Below are 25,209 nucleotides of genomic sequence, written 5' to 3' on the forward strand. Positions count from 1 at the left end.
GAAGGCAGTCATTGACACACTCCACAAGGAGGGTAATCCACAAAATGTCATTGGTAAAGAAGCTGGCTGTTCACAAGCATTTTAATGGAAAGTTGAGTGGCAGGAAAAAGTGTGGTAGAAAAAGGTACACAAGCAGCAGGGATAACAGCAACCTTGATAGGATTGTTAAGAAAAGGCCATTCTAAAATTTGGGGTAAATTTACAAGGAGTGGACTGCTGCTGGAGTCAGTGCTTCAAGAGTCACCACACAAAGACGTATCCAGGACGTGGGTTACAAATGTCGCATTCCTTCTGTCAAGCCACTCATGACCAATAGTTAATGCCAGAAGCGTCTTACTGGGGCCAAGGAGAAAAAGAACTGGACTGTTGCTCAGTGGTCCAAGGTGGTGTGTTCATATGAAAGTAAATTTTGCACTTCCTTTGGAAAATAAAGTTCCCAGAGTCTGGAGGAAGAGTGGAGAGGCCACAATCCAAGCTGCTTGAGGTCTAGTGTGAAGTTTCCAGTTTTCAGTTCATCTGCTGGTGTAGGGCCACTGTGTTTTATCAAGACCAAAGTCAGCGCAGCCGTCTACTAGGAAATTTTAGAGCAATTCATGCTTCCCTCTGCCGACCAAGCTTTTTGGAGATGGAAATTTAATTTTCCAGCAGGACTTGGCACCTGTTCACACTGCCAAAAGTATCAATACCTGGTTTAATAACCACAGTATCACTGTGTTTAATCGGTCAGCAAACTCACCTGACATAAACAGAGAATCTATGGGGTATTATGAAGAGACATAATGTAGACGAGCTGAAGGCTGCTGTCAAAGCAACCTGGGCTTCCATAACACCTCAGCAGTGCCACAGGCTGATCGCCTCCATGCCACGCCGCATTGATGCAGTAATTCATGCAAAAGGAGCCCAAGTATTGAGTGTATTTACTGTACACTGGCTAATCTGGTGATGGCCAGATGGGAGGAATTGGTCCTATATGATGACTCCAGTCCTTTTTCTAAAAATATGGTGTGGACAGGACGTTACATAGACGATTTGGTGATTATATGGAAGGAAACACAAGAAAAAGACTCAAAATTTATAAAATACATTAATAACAACAATTTCAATTTATCTTTTACCCATTATTGGAATAAATTTACTGTATATTTTTTGGATATTACATTAAAATCAGGACAAGATACAAGCAAAAGAATTTCAATTAGTCCTTATCGCAAAAATACTGCTAGAAACACCATATTAGCAGCAGGTTCATGCCATTCCCACCATGTAATAAAAAATATCCCGATAGGGGAAATGATAAGATATAAGCGTAATTCAACAGATCCCAAAAGATTTAAAAACACACAAGATTCTGTAAATGTGAGACTTAAAAATAGAGGTTATCCAGATTGGATATTAAAAAGAGCAACTAGGATAGTAGATGATATTAATAGAAAGGATCTATTAATAAACAACAAAAACATAAATAAAAAATTCCAGTCTCCAATGAAAAAGATCTTCCTTTCCACTACCTATAGTTTACAATACCATAAATTAATATCCATAAAAAATTCCTGTATTTTATCAGGATCCAGAAATAAAGCAAATTATTACAGAAAATCAAATTTTATATGTGGCAAAAAAAGCACTAACATTGCAAGACAAATTATCACCAAGCCTTTATTTGAGTCCCTCTTTGAAAACTGGAGACACATGGTTAAATTTGAAAGGGTTTTTTGGATGTGGAACAAAAAGATGCACTTGCTGCCAATATGCATATAAATCAAAAAAGTTTTTTTCATTTCATAATAACAAAGAATATTCCATCAACAGTTTTATGAACTGTAATTCCACTTTTGTTATTTATTTGATTGACTGTACATCTTGCAGTAAGCAGTACATTGGATGTACAACAGGAAAATTAAGAAAAAGAATCAGAAGACACATCTCTGATGCTGTTAACCCTTCCACATTTAACCCATTGGCGGTCTCCAGACACTTCTCACAGTTCCAACCGGGTAACTTTAACAGCTTCAGATTCAAAGCAATTGAGCATGTTACACGTTCTGCGAGAGGAGGTGATAGGAAACGCAAACTGCTAAATAGAGAATCTGCGTGGATCTTTACCTTAGAAACAAGAATGCCGACAGGTTTAAATAACAGGCAGGACTTAAGCCTGCTTTACACGTTGCAATTTCGCATACCATATCGTATGCGATTTGCAACGCCCCCATCGTATGTGCAGCACGTTCAATTTGTTGAACCTGCCGCACAAACGAATAACCCCCGTCACACGTACTTACCTTCCATACGACCTCGATGTGGGCGACAAACGTCCACTTCCTGGAGTGGGAGAGACGTTTGGCGTCACATCGACGTCACGCGGCAGCCGGCCAATAGAAGCGGAGGGGCGGAGCTGAGCGGGACGTAAACATCCCGCCCACCTCCTTCGTTCCGCATTGTGGGCCGGGAGCCGCAGGAGGCAGGTGAGATCTGTTCATCGTTCCTGGGGTGTCACACACTGCGATGTGTGCTACCCCGGGTACGATGAACAATCTGACGTTCAATTCGTCAGGAATGAACGACGTGCATGCGATGAACGGTTTTTCGTTCAATCGCAATTGCACGCCGCTGTCACACGCTACAACATACCTTACGATGCCGGATGTGCGTCACTTACGACGTGACACCGCCGACACATCGTAAGATATCTTGTAGCGTGTAAAGCAGGCTTTAATTAGAGTATATTAGATTTATCACTATATGCCCTATAGTTTAATGGAAACAAGGTGTTTTTGACATATGTATACTGTGTATATATTTTTACAAACAATGTATATATTATGTATGGACATTAATGTATAATGATGAATTTGATAGATTGAGTTTATTTGATAAAATTTTGATATTATAGTGAAGTGGCATTGTAAAAAATTTTTTTTCCTTTCTATTTGTCCATCATGCGATTTATTACAAAAATATGTTACATGATTGTATTGTAAAACTATATATTTATATTACTGCTGTTTATCAGACTTTTTTTGGGTTTGATTTTTAAATGGTCAATGGTAGGAGGTGGATGATTACATCTGTAGCCAATCTTAGTTAATTTGCTATAGCACCCCCACCTTGAAAAATTCTTCTTTTTATTTCCCAGTGAAACAGCAATGTGTATTATGGCAATGATAAAGGTATAGCCAAAACGCATCTTGCCGTTCACTTACAGCAGTAATCTTCCATCTCTGAGAAAGAAGGAAGGTGATCCAGCTCAACTGAGGCAAGGTCTGGCATGCACGTATAACACTCTGGCAGTGCAAGGGTCCAATAGAAGAAGAAAAAATCCAGCTTCCGGAGTTGTAGTAAAACTATTGCAAAATTTTATTGAAGGATGTCAAGATTAATGTGATGACAAGGACAAAAATAGGGAGCCCATATGTGGCAAAAGGCTACGCGTTTCGAACCCTGCCTGCGCTCTTTGTCAAGCCTTCAAGATCTTCCATCTCTGCCTGAACTGATTTGTTTTTTGCTGCTATCTGTACTTTTTATTTATTTTTGAAATAAATAGCTGGCTTTCTTGGTGTTTTTTTCTTTACTGTACATACTTTTCAGTAGGCCAACATTTCTGAGTTTAAAATATTTTTTTTCAGTTGGTCTTATATACCATAATATTCTAATTTTCTGAGATAATGACTTTTGTGTTTTCATTGGCTGTAAGCCATAATCATCAACATTAACAGAAATAAACACTTGAAATATATCACTTTGTTTGAAATTAGAGCTGGTCGAACTGGCAGAAAACTGAGACCGGTGGGTCCCTGCTAAATTTTTAAAAACACCTGGATCCAGTCCGGAATCTGGTACCCTTATAAGACTATGGGAACCAGAATCCGGAGATTAAAAATGTTGGTAGAAGGGATATGGGGGTAGAAGCGTGCGCGGTGTACTCACTGAACCTCCGTCAGGGCGGCAAGCTATTTCCAGGTCATGCTTTCCCTTCCGGAGCTGACAATTAACGCTCATTGAATATTCACTGCTTTCCCCACCCATCGGCGCGTGTAATTGGTTAAAGATAGATGCACCCCCACCCTGAGTGTCAGTGTGTCAGCTGTCTGCAACCAATCACAAATAGGAATAACGTTTGGAACACCATTCACAAGTCCGAACTGGGTGCAAAAACCTAAAAAACATCACTATGGGGAGATAAGGTATGCACACCAGTGACTATGTAAGGGGAATACATGAAATAGCAGAAACTGCTGTGTGAATACTGACTTGAAAAATCCAATAGCTATATGCAAGAGTGAATATGTGAAAAATGGAATCTGCATTACTGCCATGAACATATGAATCAAGAGAAATTTAGCTACTGAATTGATCAATGCAATAGAGCCCCAACACTACGCCAAAGTATTTCTCTACGTTGGGGTCCCTAGCTTGTGTGTGTCCTCTCATGCAGTTAAAAAACCTACCGTGTATGGGAAGCTGAGACCCAGGCTATTTATGCGTATGATATGGATTGGCAATAGGTGTGGTTGGGGAGGGTTCACAAACGAAAAAATACTAACAAATAGGAATAACGTTTGGAACACCATTCTAAGTCCGAACTGGGTGCAAAAACCTAAAAAAACATCACTATGGGGAGATAAGGGTATTCCCCTTACATAGTCACTGGTGTGCATACCTTATCTCCCCATAGTGATGTTTTTTTAGGTTTCAGTAGCTAAATTTCTCTTGATTCATATGTTCATGGCAGTAATGCAGATTCCATTTTTCACATATTCACTCTTGCATGTAGCTATTGGATTTTTCAAGTCAGTATTCACACAGCAATTTCTGCTATTTCATGTATTCCCCTTACATAGTCACTGGTGTGCATACCTTATCTCCCCATTGCAACCAATCACAGGTGCCAGGAAGTGCCAGGAGTGCAACTGTCTGCAGGTGAGTAGCGTGGTATAACAATAAATGAATAAATAAAACAATCGACGCAGGGTTCCTGAATTCTAATACCCAGCACAGATAAAGCCCACGGCTCCAGCCCCCAGCTATCAGGCTTTATCATGGCTGTGTATCAAAATAAGGCAGGAGTCACACACTTACGTGAGTCTCTCATCACATCCACCGGCAGCCGCACACTCTCCTGACCGGAGCGTGCATCGGCATGTAGTTCTATGCAGCTGCACGCTTGTGTCCGGAGTGTGTGCGGCTGCTAGGTGATGCGATGCGAGACTCGTGCGAGTCATACGTTTCTTGGAGCGCACCGTAAGGCCGAAGTTACACTTGCGTGAGTCTCGGATCGCATCACCCGGCACGGCCTGACGCTCTCCAGACACGATCATGCAGCTGCATTGAACTACATGCAGCCGACCCGCTCCTGTAAGGAGAGTGTGCGGCCGTGCTGGGTGATGCGATGCGAGACTCATGCAAGTCCTTCGCAAGTGTGATTCTGGCCTAAGAGGAACTGCAGGCTTTTTTTTTTATATATATAAATTATTTAAATAAATAATTTAAAAAACCTGACGTGCGGTCCCCTCAATTTTCATACCCAGCCAAGATAAAGTTGACAGCTGGGCTGTATTCTCAGGCTGGGGAGGTCCAGCCTAAGAATATCAGCCTCCAGCTGCCCGGGATTATCGCATCCATTAGATGTGACAAGCCCGTCGCTTTACCGGCTTTTCCCGAATGCCCTGATGCAGTGGCAATTGGGGTAATAAGGGGTTAATAACAGTGCACAGCTGCCACTAAGCCCTAGATTAATGATGGCAGGCATCTATGACACCCGCATCATTAATCTGTAAATAAAAAGTAAACAAACACAAACACTGAAAAAACCTTTATTTGGAATAAAATACAAAAACCCACCCTCTTTCACCACTTTATTAACCCCAACACACCCTGCAGGTCCGAAGTAATCCACACGAGGTCCCACGATGATTCAGCTCTGCAATATCAGAATATCACAGCGAGCGGCCATAGAGCAGCACGGCTGTCTGCTGTGAGTGCAGAATGGATAAGCCGCGATGAGCGGTGACTGGATGCAGGCAGACGTGTCACACAGCCCTATTTGTAATGACTAATATACAAATATATACGTTTCACTTTTTGTATTGAGTTACTGAAATAAATTAACTTTTTAATGACATTAAAATTTATTGAGCTGAACCTGTACGCCTGCCCATACTATAACTCATCGCCACCATGGGCCACTCAATTAAAAATGTTGACATCAGCAAACTGCTCTCCGACACGACGCCATACACGTCGTCTGCCTTGTATAGTGAAAACTGGGATTCATCCATGAAGAGATCACCTCTCCAAGCTACCAGACATCATTGAATGTGAGCATTTGCCCAGTCAAGTCGATTGCGACAACAAACTGCAGTCAGGTGGAGACCCCGATGAGGACGTCGAGCAGCAGATGAGCTTCCCTGAGATGGTTTCTGACAGTTTGGGCAGAAATTCTTTGGTTATGCACTGATTGTTGCACCCGTTGTTCTTGTGGCTGATCTCAGATAATCTTGGAGGTGAAGTGCTGGATGTGGAGGTCCTGGGCTGCTGTGGTTACACATGGTCTACGGTTGTGAGGCTGGTTGGATGTACTGTCAAATTCTCTGAATTGGCTTTGGAGATGGTTTATGGTAGAGAAATAAACATTCAATTCATGGGGAATAGCTCTGGTGGACATTCCTGCAGTCCGCATGCCAATTGCACGCCCCCCTCAAACCTTGTGACATTTGTGGCATTGTGCTGTGTGATAAACCGCACATTTTAGAGCAGCCTTTTATTGTGGCCAGCCTAAGGTGAACTTCTACAATAATCATGCTGTCTCATCAGCATGTTGATATGCCACACCTGTGAGGTGGATGGGTTATCTTGGCAAAGGGGAAGAGCTCATTGACACTTATTTAGACAAATTTGTGAGCAATATTTGAGAGAAAAAGGCCGTTTGTGTACACAGAAAAAGTCTTAGATTCTACAGTTCAGCTCATGAAAGATAGGAGCAAAAACAAAAGTGTTGCATTTATATTCTTGTTCAGCAATGAGACACTGGTTTATGGACATCATATATCAAAAGTAAAACCATCCTTTTTGCCCATAGCAACCAATCAGAACTCCGCTTTCTTCCATAAACTGGCCTGGAAGAAGGAAAGCTTCTCTGTGATTGGTTGGCTATCCTATCTATTAAGCCTCCTTTAAACGTCCATGTTTTTCATACGTGTGACATCCATTTTCACACGTACCGGATTCACGGACACACGTAGACCTATTAAAATCAATGGTAGAACCAAAAAATGTGATATCCAATGTAAACAAATACAAATCAGTTCAGGGGATTCACAAAGAAAAAAGGACCAGGGAGTGTAAGTTGTAAAAGATACCAAAATATTTATTAATCCAAAAAGTTGAACAAAAGTGCACAGTGATGGCAAAATAAGATAACTATTTTGCCCAGAAACACAAATACCTAGGTAGGCCTGAAGGTGGCAGTACACTCTGCTATATGTGGTATCATATGATAAATATAGTAAGGGCTGAAGGAGAGGGGGTGATGTGTGAATCACACAGCAAAGCTTAAATCACCTCAAAGTGTCCGGGTGTTCCACACAGCGACATGTCCGTTTTTCTCCCGCAGCAGTGATGTCACACAGACCACACACTGATGCGATCCGTGTGACATGTACTGATGAAAACATTATACTCGCCTGTCTCCAGCCCTGCTGTCTTCGGTGCTGCTGTCACTTGCTTCTGGGCCTGCTCATTTATGCTCATACATATTAACTGAAATGTGGACCTGGAAGCAGCAGCAGCGCCGAAGACAACAGCAGAGGGGACACGTAAGTATAGAAGTTCATGCTGTTCATGTGCTATCCCGATGTCACACGGCTAGCACACGGACACAAGCACCTATACCACGGACCGTGCAAAATGTGTGTTTTGCACCGACGTGTAAAAGAGGCCTTAGACACTTTTGTTTTTTTCGTCTTCTCTGGTGTACAAGTAGATCAATAGTTGTCTACTCAAAATATTGTGTTGGACAGAAATATGGTCGTTGATTCTGTAAAAGAAGTACTAATTTTATTCATCCAGAGCTAGCTCAAGGGGTAGGTAAACACATACATTTCCTACACAGCTATATATAACTGCCATATAGTTTATGAAGCTAAAGCGGGTTTGGACTTCGAAGAAGTTACAAATCAAAAATCTCACTACCTGTTCTTGCTTTGACAAAATACAAATATAAAAAACATGTATGTATATCCATATAAAATACATAAAAAGAACAGCTCTTCTATCCTTTATAGTTAGGTAGTATTAATACTTAATAATTCTCCTGGTGGAGAATACAACTGTGCCATTTGGGCATCACTGCTGAGGATGATGTGTAGATATGAAGTGGCCGCAGGTCTGACCGCGGCTGAGTTCCCATAATCTGCGCCAACAAAATCCCCACGCTCAGATTTTATGTAAGGGTACATTTCTTTACTGGTAAACATCTCAATGACACACGCAGCTGGCTTAGCAGCACACATAACCAGGGTTTGCTATCCGGGTCTTTAACTTCAGACACATGGCGCAGAACACAAACAAAACAGCAATGATAAACAAGAATTCTGTCCCTGACTTGCCCTATAGGTTATATTACCAGTCCAAAACACAAGGAGTAAGGGCTCCCATGTAGCAGGCCTGGACTCCAGGTAACCGGCGGCGACTCCAAGGGAGAGAAGTGGAAGATCTTCAGCCCTCTCAACAGAGGACTAGCTTACAGTCTCTTGGAACAGAGGAAGGAGACGGTCCGGAGGTCCCTTGAGTTCAGTATCCCGTCTGCAGCAGTTCTGGCAATCCCTCACACTTCAGCGATGAGGGCAGTCCGAGGCAGGTCTGTTCAGGTCCAGCTCCAGTAGCTCAATGTCCTTTTCCCGCACTTTTACTTCCTGTACAACAAGTGCCTGAGGGAGGGGATCAGATTTTACAGCGTCCACCCCTCGAGCAGTTTCAGCACTTGTCCACAAGGTGGCAGCACCATCCTGTGTAATGTCAGTCTCCATGTCCATTTTAATCACAAAACAGTCAGAGCTGCTCGCCTCGTTACATATCCCCCCACTGAAAGATTGGCAGTCCCTGTCAACATTCACAGGTTCCAAGGCAGCGAGGACTGAGGCTGTGGCAAGGGGAGGCTGAGAAGCGGACCATACATACTGGTCCCTATAAGACTGTCCAGGAGGAACCCCGGCAGTGGTGCGGGTACGCCGCAGAGGTTGGTTTCCCTCCACTCTATCACCGGTTACACTCTCTACCTCCGTCAGTTCCCTAGAGGGAGAGCCAGTCTGAGCAGGCAGGTAATCAGTCCCGGAGTCAACAAGGTCACTATGCTGAGTAATATCAATGGTGTCAGTCATGTCAGCAGTGTCATCCTCACCGGGTACTGTGGTCAGGGGGTCAGGCTGGGATCGGCAGGGGCGCAACATATTCCGATGCAAGGTGCGAGAGTTGCCGCTATCTTCGCCCCGGACTCTGTACACATGACCATCGGGGTAGGGGCGCTCAACTACCCAATAGGCTTCAGCTTCCCACTTAGCTCGGAGTTTTCCTTGAGGCTTCTTAATACGAACCAGGACTAGCTGTCCTACTTCTAAGGGTTCTTCCTGTACGGGGAGCGGGTCAGCATGTCTCTGGCCCCGGATTTGTTGGCCTATCAGTCAGTATACAGTTTCCATCTTCTGACGGTGAGTGTGTAGCCAGGATGGATAGGTACCACCGGTATCTTTCGCGGATAGGAGAAGCGTTACCGGTAGGGATGTCGTGTTGGATACTGGTGGTGCATCCAAAGTCGGTGTCATGCCGGGCAAAGGACGCCTGGTGTTCCTGCAGTAGTTTTTCCACCTGGGACACTTCCTGTTTAGAGTATTGGGACGTATCCAGCTGACACTTCTCTAGCAGCTCCTTTCCAGCTTCAGTGTCATCTTTGGCGGTGGCCATGGCGGAGACAGTCACTGTCCAGTCTCCCTCTGCCGATGGGGCAAACTGGAGGGGGCCCCTGGGATTCACCTCTGTAGGTAGGGCGTAGACTCTGGCGAGCTGTGTCCCCGCTTCTAGGTTGACGCCTACACTAGCCGTATTGCTCAGACGGACAGGGATCCTTCCCCTCCTCACGACAGCCAGAGTGCGAGCGACTAATGGGTTCAGTTTTCCCTCCCTCGGGGTTTGCGGCTCAATCAGTACCTCCACGCCTTCAAGCGGTCTTGTGGTGCTAAAGGGTAGCGAGATAATTGTCTCCTTTTCAGCCGGTAAGGTGATCCTAGTGTGGCGAGGCACGGTGATAGTGGCTATGGGCCGTTGTTCCTCTGCCATTTGCTGTAGGCTGCAGGCCCGAACCACTCTTTGGAATGCTCGGCGGGTGGCACCGTGTGTGGTATCTTCCTGCCAGTACTTGGGTCCCCGCTTGGTAAGCAATACCAGGTCTAGGTCTTTCAGGATGTTCATCCCAATAATCATGGGCGCTTCCGAACTGAAGCCTTCTTTGACCACGACTATCCCCCTCTTCCCGAGGTCCTGTCCACACATTTCGGTGCTCATCCAAGCTACTCCCGTTACTGGAATGGGTAGATTATTGGCCGCTTTGATCTTGATGACGGTATTCGGGTCATAAGCAGCCCGTGGTTGTAGATATTTCTCGTAAAACTGCTCTGAGATGGTGGACACCTCGGATCCAGTATCCATTAGTCCTTGCACGGCAACCCCCTCTAGCATTACTTTCAGTGTAGGGCTGTTTGATGCAAGCTGGCTCCTTTGTTGGTTCCTTTTCTCTTTGGCCTTCCCGGTCGAGTGAGCCTCCTTAGCCGGGGTGTCTAGTTTAAAGGTGCCCGCTGTTGAGAGGCACGGCTCGGCGGTTCTAGTGAATAGGCCTGGGGCTCCATCCGCGGTTTCGAGTGAAACTCCGCTTGCTGGGGTGTTTGAGAGTCCATTCGATGGAACGGCTGCGGGTCGGGTTGGAAAGAGTTCTGGGGGCAACAGTTTGCTCTGTGATGGGGGTCACCACGTGTCCAGCACTTTCCCATAGGCCGGCTAGGTTGCCGTCTCACTTGCCTATTCGCCTGTCGGTCTAATGTGAGCTTCAGCACCTGCTTCTGTAAATCCGCCACCATCTGCTTCAGTTCCTCCGTGTCGCTGTTCGGAGTATTTGTACTGTACATGGATCTGCAAGTAGCGCTTTAAGTCTCTGTTCCCGTAATAGGTCCCCTAGAACATTCTATGGCTTCTTGTTTAACCTCAGCAAATGAAAGGGCTGGATTTATCCGGAGTAAGTCCTGCAATGAGCGGTTGAGATACGAATCTCTCAGTCCTATTACGAATTGGTCCCTCAGCACCAGGTCGCAGGAGGATGTACCAGCTAGATTTTTTCCATTTTTGCAGGCTTGTTCCAGCAGTACTTGGAGGGCGTTCGCATATCGGGGAATGTCCTCCCACTCGAGCTGTGTACGCTGGAAGAACATGTAGTGTTCCCAGGTATCTGGTCGGCCCATAGGTGTTCTCTAGCACCCGCACCAAGTCATCTAATGTATGCTGGCCCCTAACCGTCTGACCGTCGTCCATGCCTCCCCCTCTAACGTCAGCATAGCCATTTCTGCTAAGGTCTTAGGATCAACATTATACATTTCCCCCACTATCCTAAGTTGTTCCGTCCATTCAGGTACAGGGTAATTCCGTCCGTTAAACTTTCTCACTTGATTTACAATAGACGCCGGAGGAGCTGTCTGACTATAAGCTACCACCGGGAGGGGATTTTGCTGGTCACAGAACCTGCCGACTACACCAGATGAAGTGGCCGCAGGTCTGACCGCGGCTGAGTTCCCATAATCTGCGCCAACAAAATCCCCACGCTCAGATTTTATATAACGGTACATTTCTTTACTGGTAAACATCTCAATGACACACGCAGCTGGCTTAGCATCACACATAACCAGGGTTTGCTATCCGGGTCTTTAACTTCAGACACACGGCGCAGAACACAAACAAAACAGCAATGATAAACAAGAATTCTGTCCCTGACTTGCTCTATAGGTTATATTACCAGTCCAAAACACAAGGAGGAAGGGCTCCCACGTAGCAGGCCTGGACTCCGGGTAACCGGAGGCGACTCCAAGGGAGAGAAGTGGAAGATCTTCAGCCCTCTCAACAGAGGACTAGCTTACAGTCTCTTGGTACGGAGGAAGGAGACGGTCCGGAGGTCCCTTGAGTCCAGTATCCCGTCTGCAGCAGTTCTGGCAATCCCTCACACTTCAGCGATGAGGGCAGTCCGAGGCAGGTCTGTTCAGGTCCAGCTCCAGTAGCTCAATGTCCCTTTCCCACACTTTTACTTCCTGTACAACAAGTGCCTGAGGGAGGGGATCAGATTTTACAGCGTCCACCCCTCGAGCAGTTTCAGCACTTGTCCACAAGGTGGCAGCACCATCCTGTGTAATGTCAGTCTCCATGTCCATTTTAATCACAAAACAGTCAGAGCTGCTCGCCTCGTTACAGATATGTTGTGCTTTTACCTTGTATTTTTTTAACCTAACATTTTCCTCCCTGAAATTTATTGTTGCTTTTGTTAGGACTGTTGCCTACAGTATCATTATTATACTTTTTTTTCTCAGCTTGCCTTACGAGCAGTGGGTACTTCCAGGTCAGCGTATGCTTGCATCTTCTTTTCATCCTTCTTCTTCCATAGCTACCATAAAGCTGTTGTTCATGAGCAAGGCCATGGGAATGTTCCTCTGCAATTGAATTGCAAATTCTCAATAAAGGTAAGTTGGTTTTTGGAAATATGGAAAAATAAATTTTATTACAATATAAAATAATGTGTAAAAAAAACCCAACATCTATTATGTGAAATATCTCATGAATTCTATTGTGCATGCTAAGCATACGTTTATCGTGTGTATATATTTTCTTTGCCAAATATATAGTATACAGCTAGGCTTCAGTGTCAGATTATTTAATAGAAAGTGATTTAATATTTAGAAAACAAAGACTATACTGAATAGAGATGAGCGAACCTGAGGTTGAATATTTGGAGTTCTGGTTCGAAAACTGACTTCCAAAAAAACAAAATCTGGGTTTGAAGTTTGAATGAGTTACGAGTGCAAACCACCCAAGCGAGAAGCGCCGTGCTTGGAAATGAGTAGGGCTGCCACCAGCAATTTCAGGGCCCCACACCTGCAAAATCTTTGGGCCCCCTTGAGACTCCACCCAGGCTCCACCCCAGCCCTGCTTCCACTCCTCAAACCTTTCACAGTCCCACTGTCCACTTTGGAAAACTCCACTCCCTCCCCCAAAGCGGTCTGAGTAGTCATCATGTGACCAATCATTCATATGTGATTTTCATACTTATGTCATGTCATAGTCATGTGATGAGCGGCTCTTCCTAATTCTCTCAATGTTCAGTGAAAAAGAGAGTGGCAAGAAGAAAAGCCAATAGTCACATGACTGTAAGTATGAAAATCACGTATGAGTGGAGTGGCCACGTGATGTCTGCTGGAACCAGCAAGCAGAGACGAATATATATCTGCCCTACACTGCGCTCCTGAATAAATAATTGCCCCTCACTGTGTTCCCTGCACAAAATATGATGCACACACAGCCGCTCTTATGGTACATGCCCTCCTCACTGCCCTCTCCTTTCCATACTGGGCCCTCTATTCAGTCTGTCCTCTACATTGTGCTCCCCTATCCTCACCAGTCTCTTTATTGTTCACTATCATCACACTCCCCCCTTCTCGCCATACTGTCCCCTCTTTGCTGTGGCCTCACACTATCCCCCAATGAAGTCCTTTTTAGATACCGCCACCACCCACGCTACCCAGTCGTGTCTGCATCCATCCCACTCCCATCCTACCCAGTCTTTATTATGTCCCATTTTTCTCATCCCATACGGTCTCATAATGACCTCTGTAGTCATCACCAACTTGCTTGCCATACTATGTCCGCACTCATCCCTCCTTCCTCGTACTGAGCCCACACCCATACCCCCTCACTCCTCATACTGTGTCCGCACCCATCTTCCCTCTCATACTGTCCACACTCATCCACTCAAACCTCATACTGTGTCTGCATCCTTCCCCCTTTCCTCATACTGTGTCTGCACCCATTCCTCCCTCACTCCTAAGTCTGCACCCATCCCCACTCACTCCTCCTACTATCTGCACCCATCTACCTCACTTCCCATTCTGTGTTCACACACATCCCCCTCACTCCTTAGTGTGTCCGCACCGATTCCCCCTCTCTCACCTCATACTTTGTCTGCACCCATCCTCCCTCCCTCCCCATAGTGTGTCTTCACCCATTCTCCCTCGTCAGTGTGTCTGCACCCATTCTCCCTCCTCAGTGTGTCCGCACTCATCCCTCCTCACTTCCCATACTATGTATGCACCCATCCATCTCTCTCCTAAAGCTATGTCTGCACCCATCCCCCCTCATACTGTGTCCACACCCATTTCTCCCTCACTCTTCATGCTGTGTCCGCATCAATCCCCGCTCAATCCTCATACTGTGTCCGCGCTCACCCTCCCCTCACTACTCATGCTGTGTCCAGCCCATCCCCCCTTACTCCTCATATTGTGTCCGCACCCATCCTCCCCTCACTTTTCATACTGTGTCCACACCCATCCACCCCCACTTTTCATACTGTCTGCATCCATCTTCCTCTCACTTTTCATACTGTGTCCGCACATATTCCCCTTCACTTCCTTCTCATACTGTGTCCATATTCATCCCCCCCCTCACTTTTTAAACTGTATCTGCACCCATCCCCACTCACTTTTCATACTGTATCCGCACCCGTCATACCCTCATGGTCCCCATACTGTGTCTTTAAATTTAACCCATGGCTCCCCATACTCCCCCTTCATTCGGTCCCCATACTGTGTGTGCACTTATCACCCCCTTGATCCTCATTCTGGGTTCTCAAAGGGCCCCTGTTTGTTCCACATATACACCCCTCCCCCATCCCCTAATTACAATCAATCTTTGATGTCTTCAGCTTCATTGGAGCAGTTTCCACCAGCTCTATGTGCGCCTTTGCGGTACTGAGGAGTGACGTCACAGATCAGCATGATCAGCTGACCGGATCACACTGCTGATGTCACTGGGTCAGGGCTTCAATTGTACTGGCGTCTAATAGACGCTAGTACAGTACAGTTGATCCTTGGAAGCCAGCGATGCAGAATCTGTGACCATTGTCACCTTCACAGTGGCTCAGAGAACGTCCTAATCTCATGCAGCTGCTGGGGAGACACCGCAGACCCCCGCATCAGGCAGCTCGATGGCACCCACTGCCTCCTACGCCACCTGCCTCTACAAACGGCTCTGGTCCCTGCCCCCTGCCCTTTGGGCCCGGTAAGCAGAAGAATAAAAGAGAAGGGGCCTGGGCTGCCAGCATGTCCGGGCCACCCTGTGTGCTTCTGCTCACTGGGTGCACCCTCCATCGCGCATCTAGCTGAAGCAAGGCAGGGCCTGGATTCAGCAGGCCCCCCCGCCACCACCTGCTTCTGCCTCCAGTCCAGCACATGGCTAATTTGCATGCTCCGCCCCTTCACATGCAAATTAGCCATCTATAGTAGCCGAAATGACACCTCTGGGCCCCTCTGCTGCGGCTGTAACTGGTGCCCGGTGAAGAGGGGGGCCCGAGGCTTAATAAAGCTAAGCAATTACCCTGGGCCCGGCCGGGCGCCTCTCTTCACCGGGCTCCATACCCCAATCATGGTTGTAATGCCCTGATGGTGGCCTTGGGTATGAGTGATGCTCCGCCCTGCGCAAGCCACTTGCAGCGCTTGAACGGCTCGCACTTGGGTAAAATCAGCGAGATCAGATTTAGTGTACGCACACTCAAAACAAAAAAAAGTTTTGAAAAACCTCCCCCACCCTGTTTTGGAAGTGTTCTACTTATGGCTGGCAGCATCTCCATTGAGATTCAGATCAAGTAGGGGTCAAAAAGCAAACTTTTTAAGTTTCAAATATACCTGGTGAACTGAACTTCCAAAGGTTCGCTCATCTTTCATAGTGAATACTTGTATATGTAAGCTTACTCTCTTAATGACCATACATTGTGGGCACTGTACTTTTCTATTGATTTAACTTTTTTTTATTGCAGTCAGTTCTTCATGTGTTTAGATGCTTAAGCACATTGGACAGGAATGTGGAAAAATGTCTTATATATTTAAATTTTGGCTCATGCCACATGGTTTTTCGGTTGTTCTACAAAAATGGTGAGTAAATGTTAATTAGTTCATGTTATATCTCTGGTGTCCCCAGTGCAAGTATTACTATTCTTACGAAATTTTTCATGTCCCACTGAGCTGATTGTATGCAAGGAGGACTGAGATACACTCGTCAACGTTAAAATTGCAGCAACAAGAAGGAAATGTCATGGAACAGAGTTATCAAAACATCTCAATTTATTCAGTATCAAGTATGAGCACCACACAAAAAAATACACATACTTGTAAGCCTTGTCTGCTATACATGAGATTATTAATGGTTGTCTAAGGAATGTTCTGCCAAACTTAATGCACTTATGCAAATCATCAAGATTGAATCTGATTCATGAAGCTCCTTTTACAGCTGCTGATCAAAGACGCTATAGGCCATGGTAGCACTTTTAGGCGGGCTTTGCACGTTGCGACATCGCAAGCCGATGCTGCGATGTCGCACGCGATAGTCCCCGCCCCCGTCGCAGGTACGATATCGTGTGATAGCTGGCGTAGCGAAAATTATCGCTACGCCAGCTTCACACGCACTCACCCGCCCTGCGACCGTCGCTCTGGCCGTCGCCCCGCCTCCTTCCTAAGGGGGCGGGTCGTGCGGCGTCATAGCGACGTCACGCGGCAGGCGACCAATAGCGGCGGAGGGGCGGAGATGAGCAGAATGTAAACATCCTGCCCACCTCCTTCCTTCCGCATATCCTACGGAAGCCGCGGTGACGCCGGTAGGAGATGTTCCTCGCTCCTGCGACTTCACACACAGCGATGTGTGCTGCCGCAGGAACGAGGAACCACATCGGACTGTCGCGTCAGCGTAATTATGGATTACGCCGACGCTGCAGCGATGATACGATTACGACGATTTTGCGCTCGTAAATCGTATCATCTAGGCTTTACACACTACGATGTCGCATGCGATGCCGGATGTGCGTCACTTTCAATTTGACCCCACCGACATCTCACCTGCGATGTCGTAGTGTGCAAAGCCGCCCTTAGGCTATTCAGGTTGCTCTCAGTAGGATAAGCACCATGCAACCTGGTGGGTTGAAAAATAACTCCTGGGACACATTGGAGTAAAGGCCACTTTACACACAGAGATAAATCTTTGGCAGATCTGTGGTTGCAGTGAAATCATGGACATATTGTTCCATTTGTACACAGCCACAAACCTGGCTCTGATTGTCCCCAATTTCACTGCAACCACAGATCTGCCACAGATTTATCTGTGTGTGTAAAGTGGCCTTAACAACCATAACACTGGTTCCATGATTGATCCATTTTCTACTGCAAGTGAAATTGAAAATCACACACTTAGGCGGGCTTTGCACACTACGACATCGCAGGTGCGATGTCGGTGGGGTCAAATTGAAAGTGACACACATCCGGCATCGCATGCGACATCGCAGTGTGTAAATCCTAGATGATACGATTAACGAGCGCAAAAGCGTCGTAATCGTATCATCGGTGCAGCGTCGGCGTAATCCATAATTACACTGACGCGACGATCCGATGTTGTTCCACGCTCCTGCGGCAGCACACATCACTGTGTGTGAAGTCGCAGGAGCGAGGAACATCTCCTACCGGCGTCACCGCGGCTTCCGTAGGTTATGCGGAAGGAAGGAGGTGGGCGGGATGTTTACATCCTGCTCATCTCCGCCCCTCCGCTCCTATTGGCCGCCTGCCGTGTGACGTCGCAGTGACGCCGCACGACCCGCCCCCTTAATAAGGAGGCGGGTCGCCGGCCAGAGTGACGGTCGCAGGGCAGGTGAGTGCATGTGAAGCTGGCGTAGCGATAATTTTCGCTACGCCAGCTTTCATAAGATATTGTACCTGCGACGGGGGCGGGGACTATCGCGTGCGACATCGCAGCATCGGCTTGCGATGTCGTAACGTGCAAAGCCCGCCTTAGGCGGGCTTTACACGTTGCGACATCGGTAACGATATATCGTCGGGGTCACGTCGTTAGTGACGCAAATCCGGCACCGTTACCAACATTGCAGCGTGTAAACCCTAGGAGCGACGATCACCGATCGCAAAAGCGTCAAAAATTGTTGATCGGTGACACATAGCTCCTTTTCATAATATCGTTGCTGCTGCCGGTACAATGTTTTTTGTCGTTCCTGCAGCACCACACATCGCTGTGTGTGACACCACAGGAACGACAAACATCTCCTTACCTGCCTCCACCGACAATGCGGAAGGAAGTAGGTGGGCGGGATGTTAGGTCCCGCTCATCTCCGCCCCTCCGCTTCTATTGGGCGGCGATTCAGTGACGCTGCTGTGACGTCGCTGTGACGCTGAACGAACCGCCCCCTTAGAAAGGAGGCGGTTTGCCGGTCACAGCGACGTCGCAGAGAAGATAAGTCCGTGTCACGGATCCGGGCGATGTTGTGCGACATGGACAGAGATTTGCCCATGTCGCACAACCGATGGGGGCGGGTACGCACGCTGGCGATATCGGTACCGTTATCACAGTGTGTAAAGCGGCCTTAAAGGAGGAACTGGTTCCTCCAGGGGTAAGACCATCCTGGCCCGAGAGGCCAAGGCCTATGAAGCCACCAACAGGCTGGCATAGACGTTCAAGAATTTAAATTCCAACCATGGGTACCAAGTCCTGTAGAATAGATCATATCTGTTTTAAAGCGAGAAAGTCAAATCTTCCATTTGTAGGAGATCATTGACCCTAGAGGCCCAAAGTGCCAGAGTGGGAAAGCGTCAAACTTCCATTTCAAAGGAAAGAATGCCCTAGCCACCATCACTAGGAAGCGCAACAACGAGTGTTTATAAGTGGAGATTGAGGACTGTAGTCAGAACAACTTCGGACCCAGCACCCGAGTCATTCCTTCCCGTTACTCATCTAATCACTTCTCCCACTCCAGCCCAGAAAGCTATTCTCTTCTTGGTCCTGGGTGGCAGAACCCTCGTGAACAATGTGAAGGCAAGTGGGGTAGACCATCGAGAAGATGATATTTCTGTCTTTGACTACTGTATATACTAATATTCATGGTTGTGTGGTGCCACCTATTGGCTATTTGTGAATATCACTTCTGTTTCTATTTGTAATATTAATAAAAATTAATATCATTTATTTGGTCTCCTTTGCACTTTTGTTTGTATATAATTACAGTGCCTTGCGAAAGTATTCGGCCCCCTTGAATTTTTCAACCTTTTCCCACATTTCAGGCTTCAGACATAAAGTTTTAATGTTATGGGATAAGTGGGACATAATTGTGAAGTTGAACGACATTTATTGATTATTTTAAACTTTTGTAAAAAAAGAATAAACTGAAAATTGGGGAGTGCAATATTATTCTTCCCCTTTACTTCCAGTTCAGCAAACCTACTCCAGAAGTTCATTCAGGATCTCTGAATTATCCAATGTTGTCCTAAATGACTGATGATGATAAATAAAAGCCACCTGTGTGTAATGTGTGTGTAATGTAGTCGCTGTATAAATGCACCTGCTCTGTGATAGTCTCAAGCGGGGTTTACACGGTACGATATCGTTAATGAATTATCGTCAGGGTCACGGCGTTTGTGATGCACATCCGGCTTCATTAACGATATCGCAGTGTGTGACACTTATGTGCGACCTTAAACGATCGCAAAAGCAGCCAAAATTGGTTGCCGCGGAGATGTCGTCCTGAAACAAAAAATCGTTTTCTGTTTATTAACGATGTTGTTCCTCGTTCCTGCGGCAGCACACATCGCTGTGTGTGACACCGCAGGAACGAGAAACATCTCCTTACCTGCCTCCACCAACAATGCGGAAGGAAGGATGTGGGCTGGATGTTACGTCCCGCTCATCTCCGCCCCTCTGCTTCTATTGGCCGCCTCCTTAGAAAGGAGGCTGTTCGCCGGCCAGAGCGACATCACAGAGTAGGTATGTGTGTGTGACGCTGCCATAGCGATAATATTCGCTACGGCAGCGATCACACAGTATCGCACGTACGACGGGAGGGTGCTATCGCGCTCGACATCACTAGCCGATGCTAGCGATGTCGCAGCGTGTAAACCCCACTTCAGTGTTCTGTTTAAAGCACAGAGAGCATCATGAAGACCAAGGAACACAACACTCAGGTCCATGATACTGTTGTGGAGAAGTTTAAAGCCGGAAGATTTCCACAACTTTAATCATCCCAAGGAGCACTGTGCAAGCGATCATATTGAAATGGAAGGAGTATCATACCACTGCAAATCTACCAAGACCCAGCCGTCCCTCAAAAATGTAATCTTAAACAAGGAGAAGACTGATCAGAGATGCAACCAAGAAGTCCATGATCACTCTGGATGAACTGCAGAGATCTACAGCTGAGGTGGGATAGTCTGTCCATAGGACAACAATCAGTCGTACACTGCACAAATCTGGCCTTTATGGAAGAGTGGCTTTGAGAAAGCCATTTCTCAAAGATATCCATAAAAAGTGTCGTCTAAAGTTTGCCACAAGCCACCTGGGAGACACACCAAACATGTGGAAGAAGGTGCTCTGGTCAGATGAAACCAAAATTGAACTTTTTTGACACAATGCCAAACGATATGTTTGGCGTGAAAGCAACACAGCTCATCACCCTGAACACACCATCCCCACTGTCAAACATGGCCATGGAAGCATCATGGTTTGGGCCTGCTTTTCTTCAGCAGGGAAAGGGAATTATGGTTTAAATTGATGGGAAGATGGATGGAGCCAAATACAGGACTATTCTTGAAGAAAACCTGTTGGAGTCTGCAAAAGACCTGAGACTGGGATGGAGATTTGTCTTTCAACAAGACAATGATCCAAAACATAAACCAAAATCTACAATGGAATGGTTCACAAATAAACGTATCCAGGTGTTAGAATGGCCAAGTCAAAGTCCAGACCTGAATCCAATCGAGAATCTGTGGAAAGAGCTGAAAACTGCTGTTCACAAACGCTCTCCATCCAACCTCACTCAGCTCCAGCTGTTTGCAAAGGAAGAATGGGCAAGATGTTTGCAACGGAAGAATGGGCAAGAATTTCAGTCTCTCGATGTGCAAAACTGATAGAGACATAACCCAAGCGACTTGCAGCTGTAATCGCAGCAAAAGGTGGCGCAACAAAGTATTAACTTAAAGGGGCCGAATAATATTGCACGTCCCAATTTTTTAGTTATTTATTTTTTATAAAAGTTTAAAATAAGCAATAAATATAGTTCACCTTCACAATTGTGTCCCACTTGTTGTTGATTCTTCACCATAAGATTACATTTTTTATCTTTATGTTTGAAGCCTGAAATGTGGGATGAGGTTGAAAAATTCAAAGGGGCCGAATACTTTCGCAAGGCGCTGTAATTATATGTAAAACTGAGTCTTTGTTTAGCCAGATGAAGGGCAGTGTCTTTATGTTTACAATTCAGTAGCCGTACCAAGAAATGCAGAGCTTTGCTGGGACTCTGTTGGCTCTTTCCACCACGAAAATGGAGGAGAATTCACCTTTCAAGAAAGATTTAAACCAATTTTCTAAAAAATATTCTGTTTGGTGCAGGCTGCTATTTTTAGGCTGAGGAGGGTGGTCAATAAGCATGGGTCTCCCCAGCCTGAAAATACCAGCCCCCAGCTGTCGAGCTTTATCATGGCTGGGTACCAAAATTGAGGGGACTGCATGCCAGTTTTTTAAATTATTTAAATTTTTTTAATTTTTTTAAAAAGCCGCATGCGGTTCCTTTTATTTTGATACATAGCCAAGATAAGCGCAGGGTTGGGGGCTACAGTCTGTAGCCGTATGCTTTATCTGTGCTGGGTATCATAATATGGGGGGATCCTTCGCCCATTTTTTTAATTTATTTATTTATTTTTACTCCAATCTACAGTGACCCACAGACAAGGTCTGTGATTTGTTGCAGTGAGACGCGATCACACAGGATGGGGGCGCATCTGACTGCAACGAATCACAAGCGCCAGGACTGGCGGTGGGCAGGGGAAGCAGTAAAAATGAATGAACAATAATGAGCGGCCCTGGAAGAACAATGAGTGGCCGCAGGAGCAGTTACAGCCGTGCTGGAGACTCAGTAAGTATGAAGCGCTTGTTCCAATCCCCCTATCCCTTCCACCACCAGTTTTACTCACTGGATTCTGGTCCCCATAGACTTATACGGGGCCCGACGTCCGGCCTGATATCCAGGATCAATTCCAGGCCGGAACTAGATTTTTTTTTAATCTGTTAGATCCGTCCGTCCCGGTTATCTGCAAGTTCGGCCATCACTAATAAGCACCTGTTCCCCTGTGGGCCATTCCGAGCCTTCATAGCAGTGGTATGTGGAAGCTATTTCTATTTCAAAACTATATATTTTTTTCTTTTATTAATTTGTGCCTGTATAGGTGAGTTGAAAAGCTATGCTTTCCTGTATACGGTAGTTAAAAAAGGCATCTTAATGCACGGTGAATGACAAAAGGACTGCTGGTCCATGGATACATTTGCGAATGTACAGAGGAAATACACTGCACATAATGATAAAAATAAAATGTGAACACAGCCTTAGGCTATTTTCACACGACTATATTTTACGTCTGTGTGCTGTCAGTCGAAAAAACTGAAATCAAACGGACAACAATAGGACCAATATTATTAAATCGTGCTGTTCAGATGATCATTTTTTTTCACCTGGACCAAGAGCCCTCATGAGTCATGATAAAAATCACAGCATTCACTAGTCTCTAGTGACTTTTGGATGAAAGTCTATACATGTGCAAAAAGAAAATTTGGTTCCCATACGGATCAACCATGTAGCATCTGATTTTAGCAGATACATTACCATTTTAAAGAGATATTGTCATATTATTAAATTGCTTTAGTGAATCATACATAAAAATAAGGAAGTTTGCAATTGACGTTTTTATCTGTTTTTATCGTCCTGCTGTGAAAGCTTTTACATAATGTATAGCTTGTTTCCAAGGAGATCACTGACCATCAGACCCAGCTCATGTGGGTACAGTAGTTACATTGCAAGCTAAGGAGTTAACTCCTAAGATCCCTGTCAGTTCTATCCATGTCATTGATTTCTATACAGCAATTAGCTGCTCATCTCCCTCCGCCTTGCTCTCAGTTCCTGACAGAGCTTCTCTTATCAGACCTGCATTATTACAATCTCTGGCCTGCAGCATCAACAATTTCCACAGCCTAATCACTGCTCTCGCTTTTCTTTGCCATGAACTTATTCAAAGGCACTGTCACATCCATATGTAAATGTCACTTCAGAACGATGACAATAGTAGGAGGAAACAGACCAGAACTGTCACTCAAAGAAGCAGGCCAACCCTTTTTGCCCCCAGCAAATTAACAGGAAACTGTTTCTGGTCTTCTAAAAGGTATTCACTGGTGATATCTAAAATGAATGGCATGGGAATGGTATATAATTAATAAAACAGATGAAAAAACTAGCTTTACGGAGAGCAGTAAAATGTTGTTCACTTCATTATGCATTATCTCATTTTTTTTCAAGGTCTTACTAAAACGTACAACCTGACCTATGAGGACTGTGAACCAATACAAGCTATGTATTCCAAATCTTTGTGTCCGAATGTACTAAAGATCCAATCCAGGTATACTTACCAGGTGTATTTATATCACAACTATATATTTAATGTATTAATTACATATCATATGCTTTTAAGGAACGTCCCCTTATTACATTCATATGCCTTAAGATAACATGTTGTTTTAATTTTTGGTTAAAATTACCAATATACTGTGTCCATACATACTCCTCAGCATGTGACGTGGGGTGCAACTGCAAAAGTTGATCTATCTCTTCATTGAATCTTGCACTCAGCCTCTATTATAGCCGCAAATTGACCATAAATCACACTATAACACAGTCCACACACCCCAGATATACAACACACTGTCACCACTCATTAAACACACACTACAATACACAATGCTGTCTGACAGTCAAAAGGCCAAACACTGTCTGAAAGGCTTTTGATTATTTAGAGCAGGGGTGGGGAACCTTTTTTCTGATGGGGTCCATTTGGAAATTTCTAAAATCATTTGGGGGCCGCACAAATTACCCTGCTATATTTGGTCAAACAATTCACTGTGGAGCTGGAGCTTTTTGTTTTTGGTGCAGCCGTGATATCAGGCGATATTGATTTTGTTCATTCTCACAACTACTTTTCCAGGTTTGTGTCGGCTGGGACTGCTGTATATACATTACAAAGGAGACACTGAGGGCATATACATCACAGGAGGGGCTTGGTGCATACACATCACAGGAGGGTATGGGGCATGTACATCACATGAGGGGCTATGGCATAAACATTATAGGAGGGAATGGGGGCATATATATCACATGAAGGGCTTGGGGCATACAGTGGATATAAAGTGTACAGACCCCTTTACATTTTTCACTTTTTGTTTCATTTCAGCCATTTGGTAAATTCAAAAAAAGTTCTTTTTTTTCTCATTAATGTACACTCTGCACCTTATCTTGATAGAATAAAAAAACAGAAATGTAGAAATTTTTGCAAATTTATTAAACAAGAAAAATTGAAATATCACATGGTCATAAGTATTCAGTCCCTTTCCTCAGTATTGAGTAAAAGCACCCTTTTGAGCTAGTACAGCCATGAGTCTTCTTGGGAATGATGCAGCAAGTTTTTCACACCTGGATTTGGGGATCCTCTGCCATTCTTCCTTGCAGATCCTCTCCAGTTCTGTCAGGTTGGATGGTGAGCGTTGGTGGACAGACATTTTTAGGTCTCTCCAGAAATGCTCAATTGGGTTTAGGTCAGGACTCTGGCTAGGCCAGTCAAGAATGGTCATAGAGTTGTTCTGAAGCCATTCTTTTGTTATTTTAGCTGTGTGCTTAGGGTCATTGTCTTGTTGGACGGTGAATCTTCAGCCAAGTCTGCAGTCCAGAGCACTCTGGTAGAGATTTTCTTCCAGGATATCTCTGTACTTGGCTGCATTCATCTTTCCTTCAATTGCGACAGTTGTATTGTATTGGACAGGTGATGAGCAGTGCCTGGTTTTCTC

At 45.3% G+C, this 25,209-nt stretch overlaps 1 protein-coding gene across 1 annotated transcript in view; it reads left to right on the top strand.

Annotated features, from left to right (window-relative positions):
• Positions 1 to 25,209, top strand: part of RAD9B (RAD9 checkpoint clamp component B) — a 138,711-nt gene that overhangs the window by 26,771 nt on the left and 86,731 nt on the right. The window contains exons 3-5 of the mRNA XM_075341839.1: positions 12,612 to 12,761; positions 16,106 to 16,220; positions 23,672 to 23,771. Of these exons, the coding sequence (XP_075197954.1) occupies positions 12,612 to 12,761; positions 16,106 to 16,220; positions 23,672 to 23,771 (365 nt within the window). The remainder of the gene's footprint in view (positions 1 to 12,611; positions 12,762 to 16,105; positions 16,221 to 23,671; positions 23,772 to 25,209) is intronic.

The sequence above is a fragment of the Anomaloglossus baeobatrachus genome, chromosome 1, assembly GCF_048569485.1.
Source record: "Anomaloglossus baeobatrachus isolate aAnoBae1 chromosome 1, aAnoBae1.hap1, whole genome shotgun sequence".
NCBI lineage: Eukaryota > Metazoa > Chordata > Amphibia > Anura > Aromobatidae > Anomaloglossus > Anomaloglossus baeobatrachus.